Here is a 17,688-nt window from a genome sequence, read left to right on the forward strand (position 1 = left end):
GTTAAACTTAATTTAAAAAGCACATTAAGATAAATAGCAAAAGAAAGGAGGAACATGTCTTTTTGTCCTGAAGCATGGATGAAATGTACTGCAAACTTATTAATGGTGAAAAGCTTAAAGTATAGGGCTAAGATGTATAATCTCTTTAGTCTTATTCAATAGTTTTTTCATGCAAAGTGCAAACAGTAGAACATTAAATATTTAGTTGTAACTTTTTTTGACCTATAAAGAGCCTATGATTGAACTTTGATTTTTGTACTAAAGGCAGTTCTGTAGTATTCATGAACTATTTGCCTTTTCCCCTACTATACAAAATTAGTTCTTTTTAGGGCTGTCGATTAATCAGTTAACTTGTGATTAACTAAAAAAAATCTTAATTAAAAAAATAACCGATTAATTGCAGTTTTATTCTCCCTGTTAAAAATAGAACACCAATTGAAATTTATTAAATATTTTTGATGTTTTTCATTATCAAATATATTGATTGCAATTACAACAGTATAAAAAGTTGACAGTGCTCACTTTATATTTTTGATTATAAATATTTGCACTGTAAAAATGGCAAACAAAAGAGTATTTTTCAATTCACCTCATACAAGTACTGTAGTGCAGTGGTTTCCAAACTTTTTTTTTCTGGGGACCCAGTTGAAGAAAATTTATGCCCATAACCCAACAGAGCTGCGGATGAGGCGTTTGGAGTGTAGGAGGGGGCTCTGGGCTGGGGCACGGTGTTGGGGTGGGGCTGGAGATAAGACGTTTGTGGTGCAGGAAGGGGTTCTGAGTTGGGGTGGGGGATTGGGGCACGGATTTACCTCCGGTGACTCCCGGTCAGCGGTGCAGCCGGGGTGCAGAGGCAGGCTTCCTGCCTGTCCTGGCACCACAAATCATGCTGCGCTCCAGAAGTGGCCAGCAGCAAGTCTGGCTCCTAGGTGGAGGCGTGTAAGTGGCTCCGCGCAGCTCTCGCCTACAGGCACCGCCCCCTCCCCCCCAGCTCTCATTGGCCAGGGACCAGCTAATGGGAGTGCTGAGTTGGGGCAAGAGCAGCACGCAGAGCCCCATGGCCCCCCACCTAGAAGTTGAACCCGCTGCTGGCTGCTTCCAGGGGGGAAGCGTGGTGTCTGAGCAGGTAGGCACTAGCCTGCCTTAGCCGGGCAACACCGCCAACAGGACTTTTAACATCCCGGTTGGCAGTGCTGACCAGAGCTGCTGGGTCGCTGAGCAAGTCTCTTACATGCTGCGACCCAGTACTAGGTCGCGACCCAAACTTTGAAAAACACTGCTGTAGTACAACCTCTTTATCCTGTAAGTGCAACTTACACATTTTTTTTGTTACATAACTGCACTCAAAAACAAAACTGTAAAATTTAGAGCCTACGAGTCCACTCAGTCCTACCTATTGTTCAGCCAATTGCTAAGACAAACAAGCTTGTTTACATTTACCGAGCTGCCTGCTTCTTATTTACAATGTCCCCTGAAAGTGAGAACAGGTGTTTACATTGCACTTTTGTAGCCAGCATTGCAAGGTATTTGCCTGCCAATTATACTAAACATTCATATGCCGCTTTGTGCTTCGGCCACTATTTCAGAGAACATGCTTCCATGCTGATGACACTCGTTTAAAAAAAAAATGCATTAATTAAATTTGTGACTGAACTCCTTGGGGGAGAATTGTATGTCTGCTAATCTGTTTTACCCGCATTCTGCCATATATTTCCTGTTATAGCTGTCTTTGATGATGATCTAGCACATGTTCGTTTTAAGAACACTTTCACTGCAGATTTCACAAAACACAAAGAAGGTACCAATGTGAGATTTCTAAAGATAGCTACAGCACTCGACCCAAAATTTAAGAATCTGAAGTGCCTTCCAAAATCTGAGAGGGACGAAGTGTAGAGCATGTTTTCAGAAGTCTTAGAAGAGCAACACCGATGCAGAAACTACAGAACCCAAACCACCACAAAAGAAAATCAACCTTCTGCTGGTGGCATCTAGGGTGACCAGATGTCCCGATTTTATAGGGACATTCCCAATATTTGGGGCTTTTTCTTACATAGACTCCTATTACCCCTCCACCCCGTCCCGATTTTTCACGCTTGCTATCTGGTCACCCTAGTGGCATCTGAATCAGATGATGAAAATAAACATACAGCGGCTTGCACTGCTTTGGATGGTTGTCGAGCAGAACCCGTTATCCCCATGGACGAATGTCTCCGGGAATGGTGGTTGAAGCATGAAGGAACATATGAATCTTTAGTGCATTTCGCACATAAATATCTTGCGACGCCGGCTACAACAGTGCCATGCAAATGCCTGTTCTTACATTCAGGTGATACTGTAAACAAGAAGCAGGCAGCATTATCGCCTGCAAATGTAAACAAACTTGTTGTCTGAGTGACTTGCTGAACAAGAAGTAGGACTGAGTGGACTTGTAGGCTCTGAAGTTTTACATTTTATTTTTGAATGCAGTTATTTTTTTGTACATAATTTTACATTTGTAAGTTCAACTTTCATGATAGAGATTGCACTACAGTACTTGTATGAGGTGAATTGAAAAATATAATTTTTGTTTTTACAATGCAAATATTTGTAATCAAAATAAATATAAAGTGAGCACTGTACACTTTGTATTCTGTGTTGCAATTGAAATCAATATATTTGAAAATGTAGAAAATATCCAAAACTGTTTTAAATAAATGTTATTCTCTTATTGTTTAACACTGTGATTAATCATGCGATGAATTTTTTTAGTCGCTTGACAGCCCTAGTTCTTTTTTTAAAGAAATGTTGTGTTCCATACGTTAAATACTCTTCAATTCTTTTAAAAGGAGTCAAAGTTCAGATGTCAGAAAGGTGATGAGACAATTTAGCCAAGTTATTTAGTAAGACTTGTATATATTGCCTTATTGTTTTTTTTATTACTGCCGACAGAGAGAGGCATATGCGCCTCGGATTTTCTTTGAGGCTTCCAGGCCACCATGGTTTACTCCTAGATCCCAGCAAGACTGCTCAGAATATCTCAGGTTTCTGCTAGACAGGTACAGTAATGATTAACTTAATGGTAATCTTTAGGTTTGTAGAATGCTTAATTTTTTAATTGAGTGGTCATCTGATGATTACATTGCAAGATGGGGAGTCAAGATTTCTGGGTCCTGTTCCTGACTCTGTTGCTTAAGTGATGCATAATGTGTGTACCCCTTAACTTTTGTGCCTCAGTGTATCCATTGTAAATCTGGATACCTACCTACCTACCTCATAGATGTTGTGAGTTGAGGTGGGTGAAATTTTTCAGAGACATTTTGTGTGTGTGTGTGTGTGTGTGTGTGTGTGTGTGTTCAAAAAATAGTTTTGGTTGACTCTCAACTGTTTGTGAATTTGGCCTAATAGTTTTGGCCCAGGGAAAGTTTTTCAGGGACAGCAAACATGTACGTTTCCATCTATCCCCCTTGAGACCAGTGGTTGGGACACTTGTCTGGGGAGTGGGAGATCCAGGTTTGAGTCCCCACTCTGGAACAGGGATTTGAATTCGGATCTCCTCACTGCCAGGTGAGCACCCTGACCTCAAGGATAAGGCTATTCTTGGGTTGGCCTCTGTTTCCCTGTTGAAGCTTAACCTTTGTATAAACACTTGAATGCTCATTGGGCCAAAAAGAGGGAGTGAGAACAGCTCTATGCACTGTAGATTAAGTACTCATCTGAGAGGTAGGTGTTGTGGATTCAAATCTCTCCTCAGAATCAGGCAGAGATACTTAGGCAGAGATACTTGCCTCTCACTTTGTGGGGAAACTGCTCCAGATATGCAGTACAGTGTTCCCAAAGGGCCCCCTATGGCCCTCCATGTCTCTCCTTTTTCATTTTAACTTTGTTTCTTGGGAATGGGATCAACTTCGTAGCCATGGAAATGCTATGCGTGCCATATAACACTATAAATAATAGATTTTTTAGCTTTCTTACTGAATCAGAAGTACAGAGCCATTCAATCAGAATGATGTATATTAAAATAAATAACAAATAGCTTGTCTTTTGATTAGAATTGCTGACATGAGTACGTACTTTCGGATTCCAATTCTCAGACAAAACTATCTCCATACAGAGTTGTGCTGTAATGGACATAATGTGTTTGCTTTTCTGGTGGCATTGACAAAAATGTTCATAATTTAAGCAACATCTAGCCAAGCTTCTTTTATTCTACGGTAGATTGTTTAGTATAGATGAGGGAAAAAATCCTAAGAGGTATATAAAATGACTTTCAGAAATATGTTTGGAAACAATGCATCTGTTGGATTTTTTTTTTCCAGACTGCATGAAGAAGAGAGAACCTTGAAAGCTTTGTCTTCAGCAAAGCCATCTGAGAATACGATGAGTGACGAGTCCTTGGCACAGGAAACTGCCAACAAGGCACAAGTGTTTACTGAGGAACCTTGCACAGGAGGTGAAGAAAGAACATTGATACAGAGAATGTTTGGAGGGAAACTACAGACCAGTATATGCTGTTTGAACTGCAAAAGTACTTCTCAAAAAGAAGAAGCCTTCACGGATCTATCGCTGGCATTTTGTCCTCCCGCTTCCTTGGAAAATGTTGACATGCGAAGCATAACACATTCTTCTGAAGTGAAAGATGACTGCATGGTGCGAACTAGTATTGTAGCATCCCGTCCTGTCGAAGAATCAGCACTTGATACATCTCTGGCAGTAAGTGATGGCTGTGAAACAGTTATGAATGAAGGAATTCTGAAAGACCTTCTTCCTGCTGAGTTGAGCTCTGAGAATATTACAGATTCTGATCTGAACAAAGTTCAGGATAGTAAGAATGTGTCTCAGAAGCCAGTAAGTGAAAATACTCCCTCAGTTACTGACTTACTGAATTATTTTCTGGCACCTGAGATTCTAAATGGAGACAACAAGTATTATTGTGAAAAATGTGCCTCTCTACAGAACGCAGAGAAAATTATGCAAATCCTGGAGGAACCTGAATACCTCATTCTCACTCTCCTCAGATTTTCATATGATCCAAAGTGTCATATAAGGCGCAAAATCCTGGACAATGTGTGTCTACCACTTATTTTGGAATTACCAGTCAAAAGAACTGCATCCTCTTTAGGTGTAGTATCAAGGGGCTGGTCTGTGGATGTTGAATTCTCTGACACTGGAGAAAATCTTGCTAAAAAACTGAAGCCCTCGGGTGCGGAAGAAGTGTGCTGCCCAGAATTGGTACCCTATGTATTAAGCTCTGTTGTGGTGCACTCTGGTATATCCTCTGAAAGTGGGCATTATTATTCTTATGCCAGAAATATCACTGGTTCAGGGCCCTCCTTAGGGCTGTGCCATCAATCAAAAACTATGGCTTTAGCTTCCCACGGCAGCTTGTTGACAGGGGAGATTTCCCATGCAGTTATAGAAAATGACCTGGACGCTAATGAGATGTCAAAAGAGTGGTTTCTATTTAATGACAGCAGAGTGACGTTTACCTCATTTCAGTCTGTCCAGAAAATTACCAGTAGGTTTCCAAAGGACACTGCTTATGTGCTGTTGTACAAAAAACAGAATTGTAGTAATGGTTTCAATACCAATTCAGCAAATGGACTCTGGGTGAACGGAGACCCTCCTCTGCAGAAAGAGCTTATGGATGCTATTACAAAAGATAATAAACTGTATTTACAGGTAAGATGAGAACATAACTAATGTGAAGAGTGGCAGTCTCCTGAGGACTGGCAAATGTGGATCAACTTGCTTGCTGTTTCTAAAATGGTTACTTCTAAACATTCTGGGGATTAATCTCAAAATCTTATAGCTCATAAATCCTGCTACCCTGATGCGCTAGCAACTGATGGATTAAGTAGTAAAATTTTAATCAAATTTACCAGTGCACAGCATTATGTGAAATATGTTTTATATGAAGAACTTGCATGTTTTAACCTCGTTCTGTATTTCTAGGGCAGAGGTTCTCAAACTGTCCTTTGACCAGTGATAATCAATCCAGGATTGGATGATCAAAAAGTGCTGGTTCTTTTTATTGCTACCTGCTAAATTGCATTAAAAGAAGCTAAAAATATATTACATAGGAAAGTTAGGGAAATATTTGTGATACCAGTAAATATGGTCCATGCTAGAGCATTTCAGAACCACTGTTTTTTTGGGGTTCACTGACTACTTGTATAGTACGGTAAGGTTTTATTATTTATACCCTTTTTACAGTGTGTTAAATTATTTTAGTATAATCCTGCCTATCAAACCTAAACTGAAATTGGAAAAGTACAACTAAACCTCACTGTGAAGAACTATTATGGTACCTCCAGGTGCTGAAGAGAATTGTGGGTTTATGTTGTAACCTATTCTTAGCTTGCTATTTTCAAAACTTTGTGTGGTAAAGCATTACCACAAATTGACAGTCTTTGTTTACATGCTGATTGTTGTCTGCTCAGTAAGCACAGAGGAGTAGAATATAAGCTTCTAAATGTCTTACCAACTATATCTCAGGCAGCTGTGACACTTTTGAATCAAGATTGTCATGCCTTCTTCCATCAATCTGTTTACCTTTCTCTCTCCTTTAATTTGTTTCACAACAGTAAGGAAAATAAAATCTCGATGACGGTAAATCCATAATTGGTACTTACTGAATAGTAAGTTATATCTGCATAGTAACAATATAGACTCATAGACTCATAGACTTTAAGGTCAGAAGGGACCATTATGATCATCTGGTCTGACCCCCTGCACGCTGCAGGCCATAAAACCGTCCCCGCCCCTTCCCTGGACTCTGCTGCTGAAGTCCCCAATCCTGTTATTAGTGACCTCAATCGGCAGAGACCCTCCTGCTAGAGATCCCTGCCCCATGCTGCGGAGGAAGGCGAAAAACCTCCAGAGGCTCAGCCAATCTGCCCTGGAGGAAAATTCCTTCCCGACCCCAAATATGGCGATCAGTAAGACCCCGAGCATATAGGCAAGAGTCTCCATCCTGACCCCTTTTAGCCATTATGCTATTTACCTACCATTGCTTGGTTTTCCTTGACAACTATGTTTTACCATTAAACCATTCCCTCCATAAACTTATCTAACTTAATCTTAAAGCCAGACAAGTCCCTCGCCCCCACCGTTTCCCTCGGAAGGCCGTTCCAATATTTCACCCCTCTGACGGTCAGAAACCTTCGTCTAATTTCAAGCCTGAACTTCCCCACGGCCAGTTTATATCCATTCGTTCTCGTATCCACGTTAGTACTAAGCTGGAATAATTCATCTCCCTCCCTTGTATTAATCCCTCTAATATATTTAAAGATAGCAATCATATCCCCCCTCAGCCTTCGCTTTGTCAGACTAAACAACCCAAGCTCCTCTAGTCTCCTTTCATACGACAGGTTTTCCATTCCTCTGATCATCCTAGTGGCCCTTCTCTGCACCCGTTCCAGTTTGAGTTCATCTTTTTTAAACATGGGAGACCAGAACTGCACACAGTACTCCAAATGAGGTCTCACCAGCGCCTTGTACAACGGAAGCAGGACCTCCTTATCCCTACTAGATATACCTCGCCTAATGCATCCCAAGACAGCATTGGCTTTTTTCACCGCCACGTCACACTGTCGACTCATAGTCATCCTGCGGTCTACAAGGACCCCTAGGTCCTTCTCCTCTTCCGTTACTTCTAACCAATGCGTCCCCATTTTGTAACTAAAATTGTTATTGGTCATCCCCAAATGCATCACCTTACACTTTTCACTATTAAATTTCATCCTATTTCTGACACTCCAATTCACAAGCTCATTCAAGTCTCCCTGCAGGATATCCCTATCCTCTTCCGAATTTACAACGCCTCCCACCTTCGTATCATCCGCAAACTTTACCAGCCTACTCCTGCAATCGGTTCCGAGGTCAGTTATAAATAGATTAAATAAAATGGGTCCCAAAACCGAACCTTGGGGTAATATGTAGGTAAAATGGAAATCTTGATCTTGCATAGACATATTTTAAAAGCTTTTGGAAATACAGGCCCACTGTTCTAGTCTGGGTTCCTAGCCGTACCTGACACAGTTACATTTGGAAGAAAGAAAATTAGTAGGAGGCTAATGGCAAGTATTTATTGACTGTAATACAATCGGGGTCCTTTTGCGTTATAATTCCATGTCCTAACTTCTCTAACCCAACAGAAAAAAAAGGGAAAAAATCCCTTAACCATAGCAGGTTACCAAGAGAGCTTCATAAAATAATGGAAGCAAAGGTGTGTCCTAACACTAAATATCAGCCACAGTAGATGGACAAGGCCTTTGCCCACTCCCATTCAGGTATTTTCCTATTAGATCCAGTTCAACTGTCAGCCCCAGTAGCAGGATGACACAATTAAGCAGTTTGCTTTCTTAAGGTTTATAACATTAAGGATAGGAAATAGTTTAACTCTGACAAAACAGACCAACCACACATTTTGTTCCAAGATTTTTTGTTGTTGACATGTAACTATGAATTTTACAATTTTTAGTACAGATCTAGTTTGATAACACACAATGTTTCTTTTGAGTGCCCAGAAGTGTGCTAGATGCTTCAGAGACTCAAATCTGTCCTTGCTCTGTAGAGTTCACAATATAAAGTAAAATATCTTACAACAAGAAAGATCATAATTTAACAACCTCTACAAGATTTATGGAAGTTGACATAGAATTCCTGAACAAACTGCAACTCAGTTAAGTCTCAGGTCTCCAGACTTCTCCTTTACTGGAGCAAAGCCGTACTGCAGCAATAAGTGCAAGGATGTAATATAGTAAAACACAGGCCTTAGCACTTGCAAATTCCAGGCTTTTAAGATATTGTAGCCATAACATTTTTATGTAACTGGAGATTTCCGTGTGAAAGTAAAACTGCTCCTGGTGGAGTGAGACTGCTATGGCTCTGTTAGCTTCCATCTCAGTGAAAACTTCCAGCTATCTAATCTGTCCCCTATGTATTCTGTGGCACAGTGGTCCCAAACTCTGGCACTCCAGTGTGACAGAGTGGAAACTCTGTGGTAGCTTCTTTAGAGAGGCTTTTAATTATGAAAATGAATATATTGAGTACCGTAGTCTGCTGTTCATTTGGTATTAAATTCGTAGGTTTTTGACATTGTCCACACTTTCAGTTTTGCTATGTCATAGATTTTTTTGGTGTTGTCTACACAACTGCATCATAAAATTTTGGCGGAAGGGGAAGCAGGTGGTTTGAGCAGCTGAATGAGGGCAGTTTTCTTATCTGCAGAGGTCTTGAGAGGCAGTATAGGATTGTGGGATAAACCCAATAGCTGGATGTTCTTGCTAAAATGATTAGCACTTGAATAATTTCATTACATTTACACTCATTTTTGTTTCAGAATTAACATGAGATCTTTGCTATTAAGTTCTATAGAATTTAATAGGGTTGACATTTTATAGAACCCTACAGGTTACTCTAAAAACTAATTTAATAAGGAGTTGCATCCTTTCTGTGGGGATTTTGAACCATGCTACAGAATTTCAGGCACTGAAAGCTCTTTGTAAACCTACTACTATAAACTGATGGCTAGATTGTGAATGTATATGAAAATCATATTTTGACAATCACCCAAATGATGACTTTGAGCAGCGTTTGTATGCAAATGGAGTTTGGTGCATGTAAACTATCAGTTTTGCACACGATTGGTAGTGTACAGATGGAAGCCATATTAATGGCTCTTTTGAAACTTACCCTTTGGAATAAAAAGAGCAAATGTATTCTTTTCATGTCTTTAAAATTTTTAGAGGTTATTTTACTCTTTTCTTTTATCCTTCACTCAAACTCCAACCTCTCAATATTCAGTTGTGCTTTTTCATTAAGTTGTATCCTGTTAAGGACAAGATCATGTCCTTTCCTTGTCAAAAACACGTTCTTCAATATTGAGTTTCCATCCATCTCAAACTAATACACTGAATTTAGCAGCGTAGGCAAGAGGACAGTGTACAGAAGAATTGAAGGATAACACTTCACTATCCTCTAAACTGTGAATGTTCAAACTTGTCCATTTCAATCCAATTGATGTTTTGAGTATGTTAGCAAGAGAGATCTTACTTCAAAATTAAAAGGTTTGCTTAGGAACTTAGCTTCTGATTATCTGAAAGAGGAATGAAAGCAGTTATTTGTACTTAACTTGATATAGGATGTTAATATGTTAGTTTTAAATAGGAAAGCACGCAAGTAAGTTGAGTGTGTTTCACTAAAATCTCATGGATTATTAAAATCTGGGAACAGTTGCATTAATGAGACTTGTTTCTCTGTATTGTCTATCTCACTGGAAGCAGGAGGAGTATGTATTGATGACTCTCTCAACATAGAGCTCTATTCTCAAGCTGTAACATTCTTACATGTAGAATTTTGTGCCAATAGATTGCCTGACAGAAGAAAACAAACACTTAAAATTGCCAAGACATAGTGAAGTGTTTTTGTTGGAAACCACACAGTACTTTTCTGTTTTTATTTTTAGCATTGATGACACTAGAAGGGATTTTTTTAATAGATGTACTCTATAAGTGTTCAAATACTTGTTTTGTGCCTCTTTAAAACGGTAATTTTATAGTATGTACATGTTACTTACGTACATAGTACCAAAGGTTTTTTAGCACATGATGTAGTAACTAAGCTATGAACATGAATGGAACTAGTTTGCCCTGTTGTAGTTGCTGCTAAACAATATCTCCCAAGATCATTGGTGGGAGTCTTTCTTGTAACTCTACTATACTCTTCATTGAAAATCAGTGCACTGTCCTGGGGTTCCAGTTTGGTATGGGAGTCCCCTATACACAATGCACTTCATGGTCCTGCAGGAGATCATCATACCTCTGCTGCTGCCAATAGTGTTTCCCAAGAAACACCACTGTGAAAAAGAGACACTTTGTTGATGATACACTGATAGAGCATTAGTGGTAAAGGCACAATTTTACTGGTAGCATAGGAATGGCAATAGGGTGACCAGACATCCTTATATTTAGGTTTGTCCCTAAAAGACCGGTCGGGATGCAATTTGTCCCGATATTTCACTCCGCCGGCAGCACTGGGTTTTTGGTTTTGGTTTTTGCTCCGGTGGCGGACCTCCTCCCTTCTTCACCCCCCCCCCCCCCCCCCCCCGGTGTCCTGATGTTTTCTTTCTCTCATCTGGTCACCCTAAATGACAAACCACTAATTTCTCTTTTCTTTTTATCCCCTCTACCTCCACAGCCACAGAGGGAAGGGAGGAAAATACCTGCAATACAATGTTATGGATGAGATTTTTTAAAAAGTCAGTCATTTATGGTTCTCATGACTGTAACTTACATTGTACATGTATTAAAGGATTTAAAGTTAATGCGACACTTGGCATAGTGTTAACCTGCTTGCACAAGCAGTTTACATTAAGCAGATGCTTTGGGGTTTTTTTGGGGGGGGAAGGAAGGAATCTTTGTCCTAGCTGGAGCAGTTTAACTACCAGCTATATTATATACATGTCAAACTCAAATTATATAGGAACTCCATGCTTCCAGTTGACTGCCGTAATGCTGTAATAAAAATCCTTAGTTATAAATGTATATAATATAATGCAGAGCACATGGCTAGCCTAGAAGTTTTGCAATCTAAATGAGTTGCACATTTACTTCTGAATGTTTGGATAGCTAATCTATAGTAAATTTACAGCTAATAATGAGAAACTCCAATTACAACTGAATTGTATTAAAACAAAGGCTCTAGCAAGAGCATGTGGGAACCATTCCTTTAGTATCTCTCAATAACACTTTAGCTAGAAGTTATGTGGAATTTAATATTTCCCATTAACTTTGGATTCCATTCTTGTCCTGTGACTGGGAGACAATTTACTGTTGTCACTCAGACATAGCCAGCATAAACTCTGCCTACTGATATTAAGTGACTGCCTTCAAATTCCAAAAGCAAAGTAAATCTGAATTAAGTAGGCCATTCAGTCCATGTTTAATGATGAGGGAATGAGTTAAATAGCTTCAAATTTAAGGCTGCATTTTTTGGCAGTACGAGTATTTAAACATGCACAAGCATCACAGAAATTACATATACTGCATCTGTCTCATATGATGGTGTAACACAAGGGATCCGAGTTTTTTTAATCATTGGCTCTGTCCCATGTTCTTGCACTATAAGGGTCTAGGTGACGTGCAAAAGAAATTGTCTGAATTCCCTCAGCTTTAGCAAGATATGCTTAGTGGCCCCGGTAGCTGGGTAGAAGGAAGTTCCCTGGAACCTAGATATTTTATTTCTTTATTTTTTGCAATATCCAGTCTTACTCTGATTTAGCATCTCAGCCTGCATGAGATTTGTAATATCATAGAGCTGTCAGAGCTACCATGCAACAGCTCTTAAGAAAAACTTGGATAAACCATATTGAATGAATAGACACTAATACATCATCCATGTGTTTTGCCTTTTGCGCCAGTGCAATTCCAATATCCTGCAATGGTTTAGTGTCAAAGGTGTCAGTTGCAGCTAAAACAAATGCGTTTCATTTAGCTTTTGAACATGAGAATTTCTGTGAAAAGACAGGCTTCGTACCATACTTCTAAACTCGAAGACAATCTCACCAAGATTTATCTTCAGTCATGTTTGTTAGTTACTTAGGGCCAGATTCTCTTATCCTTGCTTGCCTTCTGTAATGCTTCGCTTTCTGAAATAGTCCCTGGATACTGGCACACTGCAAGTTGAAAACAAAAAAGTAAAACAATTTAATAGAGAATCCGTTGTATGGTTTATAGTTTTCTTATTTTCCCTAGTTTATGTACCTAGTTCTTACTGAAGTGGCTTTTAAAACCAGTTTAGATACAAATGCAATAAGTTTCAATTTTGGAGTTTTTAACGGCCTCTATTCTTTAATTTCAGGAGCAAGAACTTAGTGCTCGAACACAAGCACTACAAGCAGCCTCGGCCTCGTGCTCTTTTCGACCCAATGGATTTGATGACAATGATCCCCCAGGAAGCTGTGGACCGACCGGTGGCGGGGGTGGGGGAGGATTCAGTACTATTGGTAGACTAGTGTTTTGAGGAAGACCTAGAATACATTGGTTCCAAAACAGCTCCCACTGCTGCTTAGGACTGTTAAACCACTGAACTGCTTCAATATCATACCAAGCTTTTGTTTTTGAGACATAATCCTTGTTCAGAAAACAAATGTTAATTTTGTTTGTTTTGGTTTTATTTGAAATAAATAAGTGCATCATGGAGAAAACTACCTCTTAAAATTCCTATTGTTTTAATAGCAAGATGTGCTTGGCCAAAAAAGAGAGGAGAAAAAAAAATATATGTAATGATGCTGCATAAAATTTAATAAATGCAGTTAAATCAGTTTGTACCATCCCAATCCACTGAATAAAGGAAGAGAGAGTTCATTCATAATCTTTTAAAAGAGAAATAGTTATTCAACAGTGGAATGCTTTCAGGTGGGCATAATTGCATACATATTTTTTCCTTCATAAGTTCTGGAAATCTTAATGGTGGCAGAGAGGATGCACCCTTATAATGAAGGCAATAACTTAAATTTTAAAACGTGACCTGCTACAGTACTTTCCAGGGTAGAAGTTATTCAGATTCAGTATATTTGCATTTTGAGTAAAACTGTAAAAAGTCATTTATACATGTTTGCTAAATCATTTTCAAGAAATGTGCATGGTCTTGTAGGAACAAAGTTTTTAACTAGAAATTGCTAAATTTGTAGTATTTCTAACTGTTTTGAGGATTTTTAAATTATTTCAGGAAGTATATCTGCTCTGTATTTGAAAGGAGGAGGTTCTGTATGTGCCTTGCAGTACTGTAACTTAAATACAAAACTTTCTGAGGCTGTGGAAGAGTTAAAGAACAATGTTAGAAATTGTTTTGTTAATATTAGAAATTAATACTTTTTTGGAAAGTTATTAGATTTTCCAGAAGTAAAATCTGATGGTTCTAAACCTCTCATGTTGTCCATTATTTACAGTTCAGTTGGGGTGGTTTTTGAATTGCAGCTTCTCTGGCCTACATTATTAATAAGCTGATGATAAACACTGACTCATAGTTGCAGAGTTGTAAATTGTTTTGTCCAAAAAGCTGCTGAGTTGATCCTTACCAAATGGGTTAAGGTGTCTCAGACTGCCTGCACTTCCCACTATCCAGATTATTTTCCTTTATGCTTGTCCAACAATAGGAACTTTGCCTTAGAAGAGAATCACTAATGATGTTACTTAGTTTGTCCCTCTTGAGCACTTCCAGCCTCTCCGAGGAACATCTGAAGATGATCACTTTATCCCAGTGACATACTGACTCTTTGGCTGTGCTGATTCATAGACTTTAAGGTCAGAAGGGACCATTATGATCATCTAGTCCGACCTCCTGCACAACGCAGGCCACAGAATCTCACCCACCCACTCCTATAACAAACCCCTAACCTATGCCTGAGTTATTGAAGTCCTCAAATCGTGGTTTAAAGACCTCAAGGTGCAGAGAATCCTCCAGCAAGTGCCCCGTGCCCCATGCTGCAGAGGAAGGAGAAAAACCCCCATGGCCTCTGCCAATCTGCCCTGGAGGAAAATTCTTTCCTGGCCCCAAATATGGCGATCAGTTAAACCCTGAGCATGGGGGCAAGACTCACCAGCCAGCACCCAAGAAAGAATTCTCTGTAGTAACTCAGATCCCACCCCATCTAACATCCCATCACAGACCACTGGGCATATTTACCTGCTAATAATCAAAGATCAATTAATTGCCAAAATTAGGCTATCCCATTATACCATCCCCTCCATAAACTTATCAAGCTTAGTCTTGAAGCCAGATATGTCTTTTGCCCCCACTACTCCCCTTGGAAGGCTGTTCCAGAACTTCACTCCTCTAATGGTTAGAAACCTTCATCTAATTTCAAGTCTAACCTTCCTAATGTCTAGTTTATATCCATTTGTTCTTGTGTCCACATTGGTACTAAGCTTAAATAATTCCTCTCCCTCCCTGATATTTATCCCTCTGATATATTTATAAAGAGCAATCATATCTCCCCTCACCTTCTTTTGGTTAGGCTAAACAAGCCAAGCTCTTTGAGTCTCCTTTCATAAGACAGGTTTTCCATTCCTCGGATCATCCTTCTCTGTACCTGTTCCCGTTTGAATTCATCCTTCTTAAACATGGGAGACCAGAACTGCACACAATATTCCAGATGAGGTCTCACCAGTGCCTTGTATAACGGTACTAACGCCTCCTTATCTTTATTGGAAATACCTCCCCTGATGCATCCCAAGACCGCATTAGCTTTTTTTAACAGCCATCTCACATTGGCGGCTCATAGTCATCCTGTGATCAACCAATACTCAGAGGTCCTTCTTCTGTTACTTCCAACTGATGTGTCCCCAATTTATAACCAAAATTCTTGTTAATCCCTAAATGCATGACCTTGCACTTTTCACTATTAAATTTCATCCTGTTACTATTACTCCAGTTTACAAGGTCATCCAGATCTTCCTGTATGATATTCCGGTCCTTCTCTGTATTAGCAATACCTCCCAGCTTTGTGTCATCCGCAAACTTTATTAGCACATTCCCACTTTTTGTGCCAAGGTCAGTTTAAAAAAAAAAAGATTGGTCCCAAAACCGATCCTTGAGGAACTCCACTAGTAAACTCCTTCCAGCCTAACAGTTCACCTTTCAGTATGACCCGTTGTACTCTTCCCTTTAACCAGTTCCTTATCCACCTTTCAATTTTCATATTGATCCCCATATTTTCCAATTTAGCTAATAATTCCCCATGTGGAACTGTATCAAATGCCTTACCGAAATCAAGGTAAATTAGATCCACTGCGTTTCCTTCATCTAAAAAATCTGTTACCTTCTCAAAGAAGGAGATCGGGTTGGTTTGGCACAATCTACCTTTTGTAAAACCATGTTGTATTTTGTCCCAATTACCATTGACCTCAATATCCTTAACTACTGTTTCCTTCAAAAAAAAATTTCCAAGACCTTGCATGCTACAGATGTCTATAGTTACTCGGATCACTTTTTTTTCCTTTCTTAAAAATAGGAACTATGTTAGCAATTCTCCAGTCGTACGGTACAACCCCTGAGTTTATTGATTCATTAAAAATTCTTGCTAATGGGCTTGCAATTTAATGTGCCAGTTCCTTTAATATTCTTAGATGAAGATTATCTGGGCCCCCCGATTTAGTCCCATTAAGCTGTTTTGAGTTTGGCTTCTACCTCGGATGTGGTAATATCTACCTCCATATCCTCATTCCTATTTGTCATCCTACCATTATCCGTAAGTTCCTCATTAGCTCATTAAAGACTGAGGCAAAGTATTTGTTTAGATATTGGACCATGCCTAGATTATTAATCACCTCTCTGAGATGCTTGTTCATCCAGCTTGGTCTACAACTCCTGCCTATGAATTTTTTCCCCTTTCTTGGGATGCAGGCTTCTGATAGTTTCTGCAACTTTGACTTGAAGTAATTCCAGGCCTCCTCCGCCTTTAGATTCACAAGTTCTTCAGTCCAATCCACTTCCCTAACTAATTTCCTTAATTCTTTAAAGTTAGCCCTTTTAAAATCAAAAACCCTAGTCCCAGATCTATTTTTGTTTATCCTTCCATCTAGTTTGAACTGAATTATCTCATGATCACTCGAACCAAGGTTGTCCCCTACAACCATTTCTTCTATGAGGTCCTCACTACTCATCAAAACCAAATCTAAAATGGCATCCCCTCTTGTTGGTTCTTCAACTACTTGGTGAAGGAATCCATCAGCTATCGCATCCAGGAAAATCTGAGCCCTATTATTATTACTAGCACTTGTCCTCCAGTCTATATCTGAGAAGTTAGTCTCCCATGATCACACAATTCCCATTAGTGTTTACTTCATTAAAAAGTTTAACGAGGTCTCTATCCATATCCAAATCGGATCCCGGCGGTCTGTAGCACACCCCAAGCACTATCTCAGGGGAGGCTCTAGTAGCTTTCTTTCCCAATGTGATTTTTGCCCAGACAGACTCTCTTATCCATTCCATCACTTCTTATTTCTTTACAGTCTACCTCATCACTGATATACAATGCTACTCTACCACCTTTGCCTTTATTTCTGTCTTTCCTAAACAGCACATAGTCTTCAATACCTGTACTCCAGTCATGACTACTATTCCACCATGTTTCTGTAATCCCTATAATATCTGGTTTCACTTCCTGCACCAGTAGCTCTAGTTCCTCAATTTTTTTACCTTGGCTCGTCGCATTAGTGTACAAACATCTTAATCTTTGCCGTTTGGCTTCACTGACATTCTTTACCCGATTAGGCACAGACATTGTACCGCCAGTATCACCTATTAGACTGGTATCTACACTACCCTTCCTCCTTACATCCATTCTCATACCCACGGCTGTATCCTTTCTTACTTTGTTTTCTTCCTTTTCAATGTTAAATTCCGGCGTAGAGATTACCTGGACATCTCCCAACCATCTCCCCCAAATCCCTAGTTTAAAGCTCTCTTAATCAGTTGTGCTAGCCTCCATCCTAGAAGTCTATTTCCCTCCTTCCTCAGGTGAAGTCTATCCTGAGAGAACAGTCCTCTGTCCATGAATGCTTCCCAGTGGCCATACATCCCAAAGCCCTCCTTATAGCACCACTGCCTGAGCCATCTGTTGATCGCCATAATCTTGTCACACCTTTATTGCCCTTCTCTAGGAATGGGCAGAATCCCACTGAAGATCACCTGAGCCTCGATTTC

The 17,688-nt window shown here is 39.6% G+C and overlaps 1 protein-coding gene across 4 annotated transcripts in view; it reads left to right on the top strand.

The window, feature by feature from the left end:
- USP38 (ubiquitin specific peptidase 38) overlaps positions 1-13,904 on the top strand; it is a 30,144-nt gene extending 16,240 nt beyond the window's left edge. For 3 of the 4 annotated variants that reach the window (XM_005284312.5, XM_042850292.2, XM_065596422.1), the window contains 3 exons: positions 2,929-3,035; positions 4,296-5,658; positions 12,841-13,904. In XM_005284312.5, coding sequence (XP_005284369.2) covers positions 2,929-3,035; positions 4,296-5,658; positions 12,841-13,002 — 1,632 coding nt within the window. In that variant the 3' untranslated portion in view covers positions 13,003-13,904. Of the gene's footprint in view, positions 1-2,928; positions 3,036-4,295; positions 5,659-11,178; positions 11,240-12,840 lie in introns of all 4 variants that reach the window. The other variant, XM_065596421.1, reaches the window with a different exon arrangement.
- The last annotated feature ends 3,784 nt before the right edge of the window (positions 13,905-17,688 follow it).

The sequence above is a fragment of the Chrysemys picta genome, chromosome 5, assembly GCF_011386835.1.
Source record: "Chrysemys picta bellii isolate R12L10 chromosome 5, ASM1138683v2, whole genome shotgun sequence".
Classification (NCBI taxonomy): Eukaryota; Metazoa; Chordata; order Testudines; family Emydidae; genus Chrysemys; species Chrysemys picta.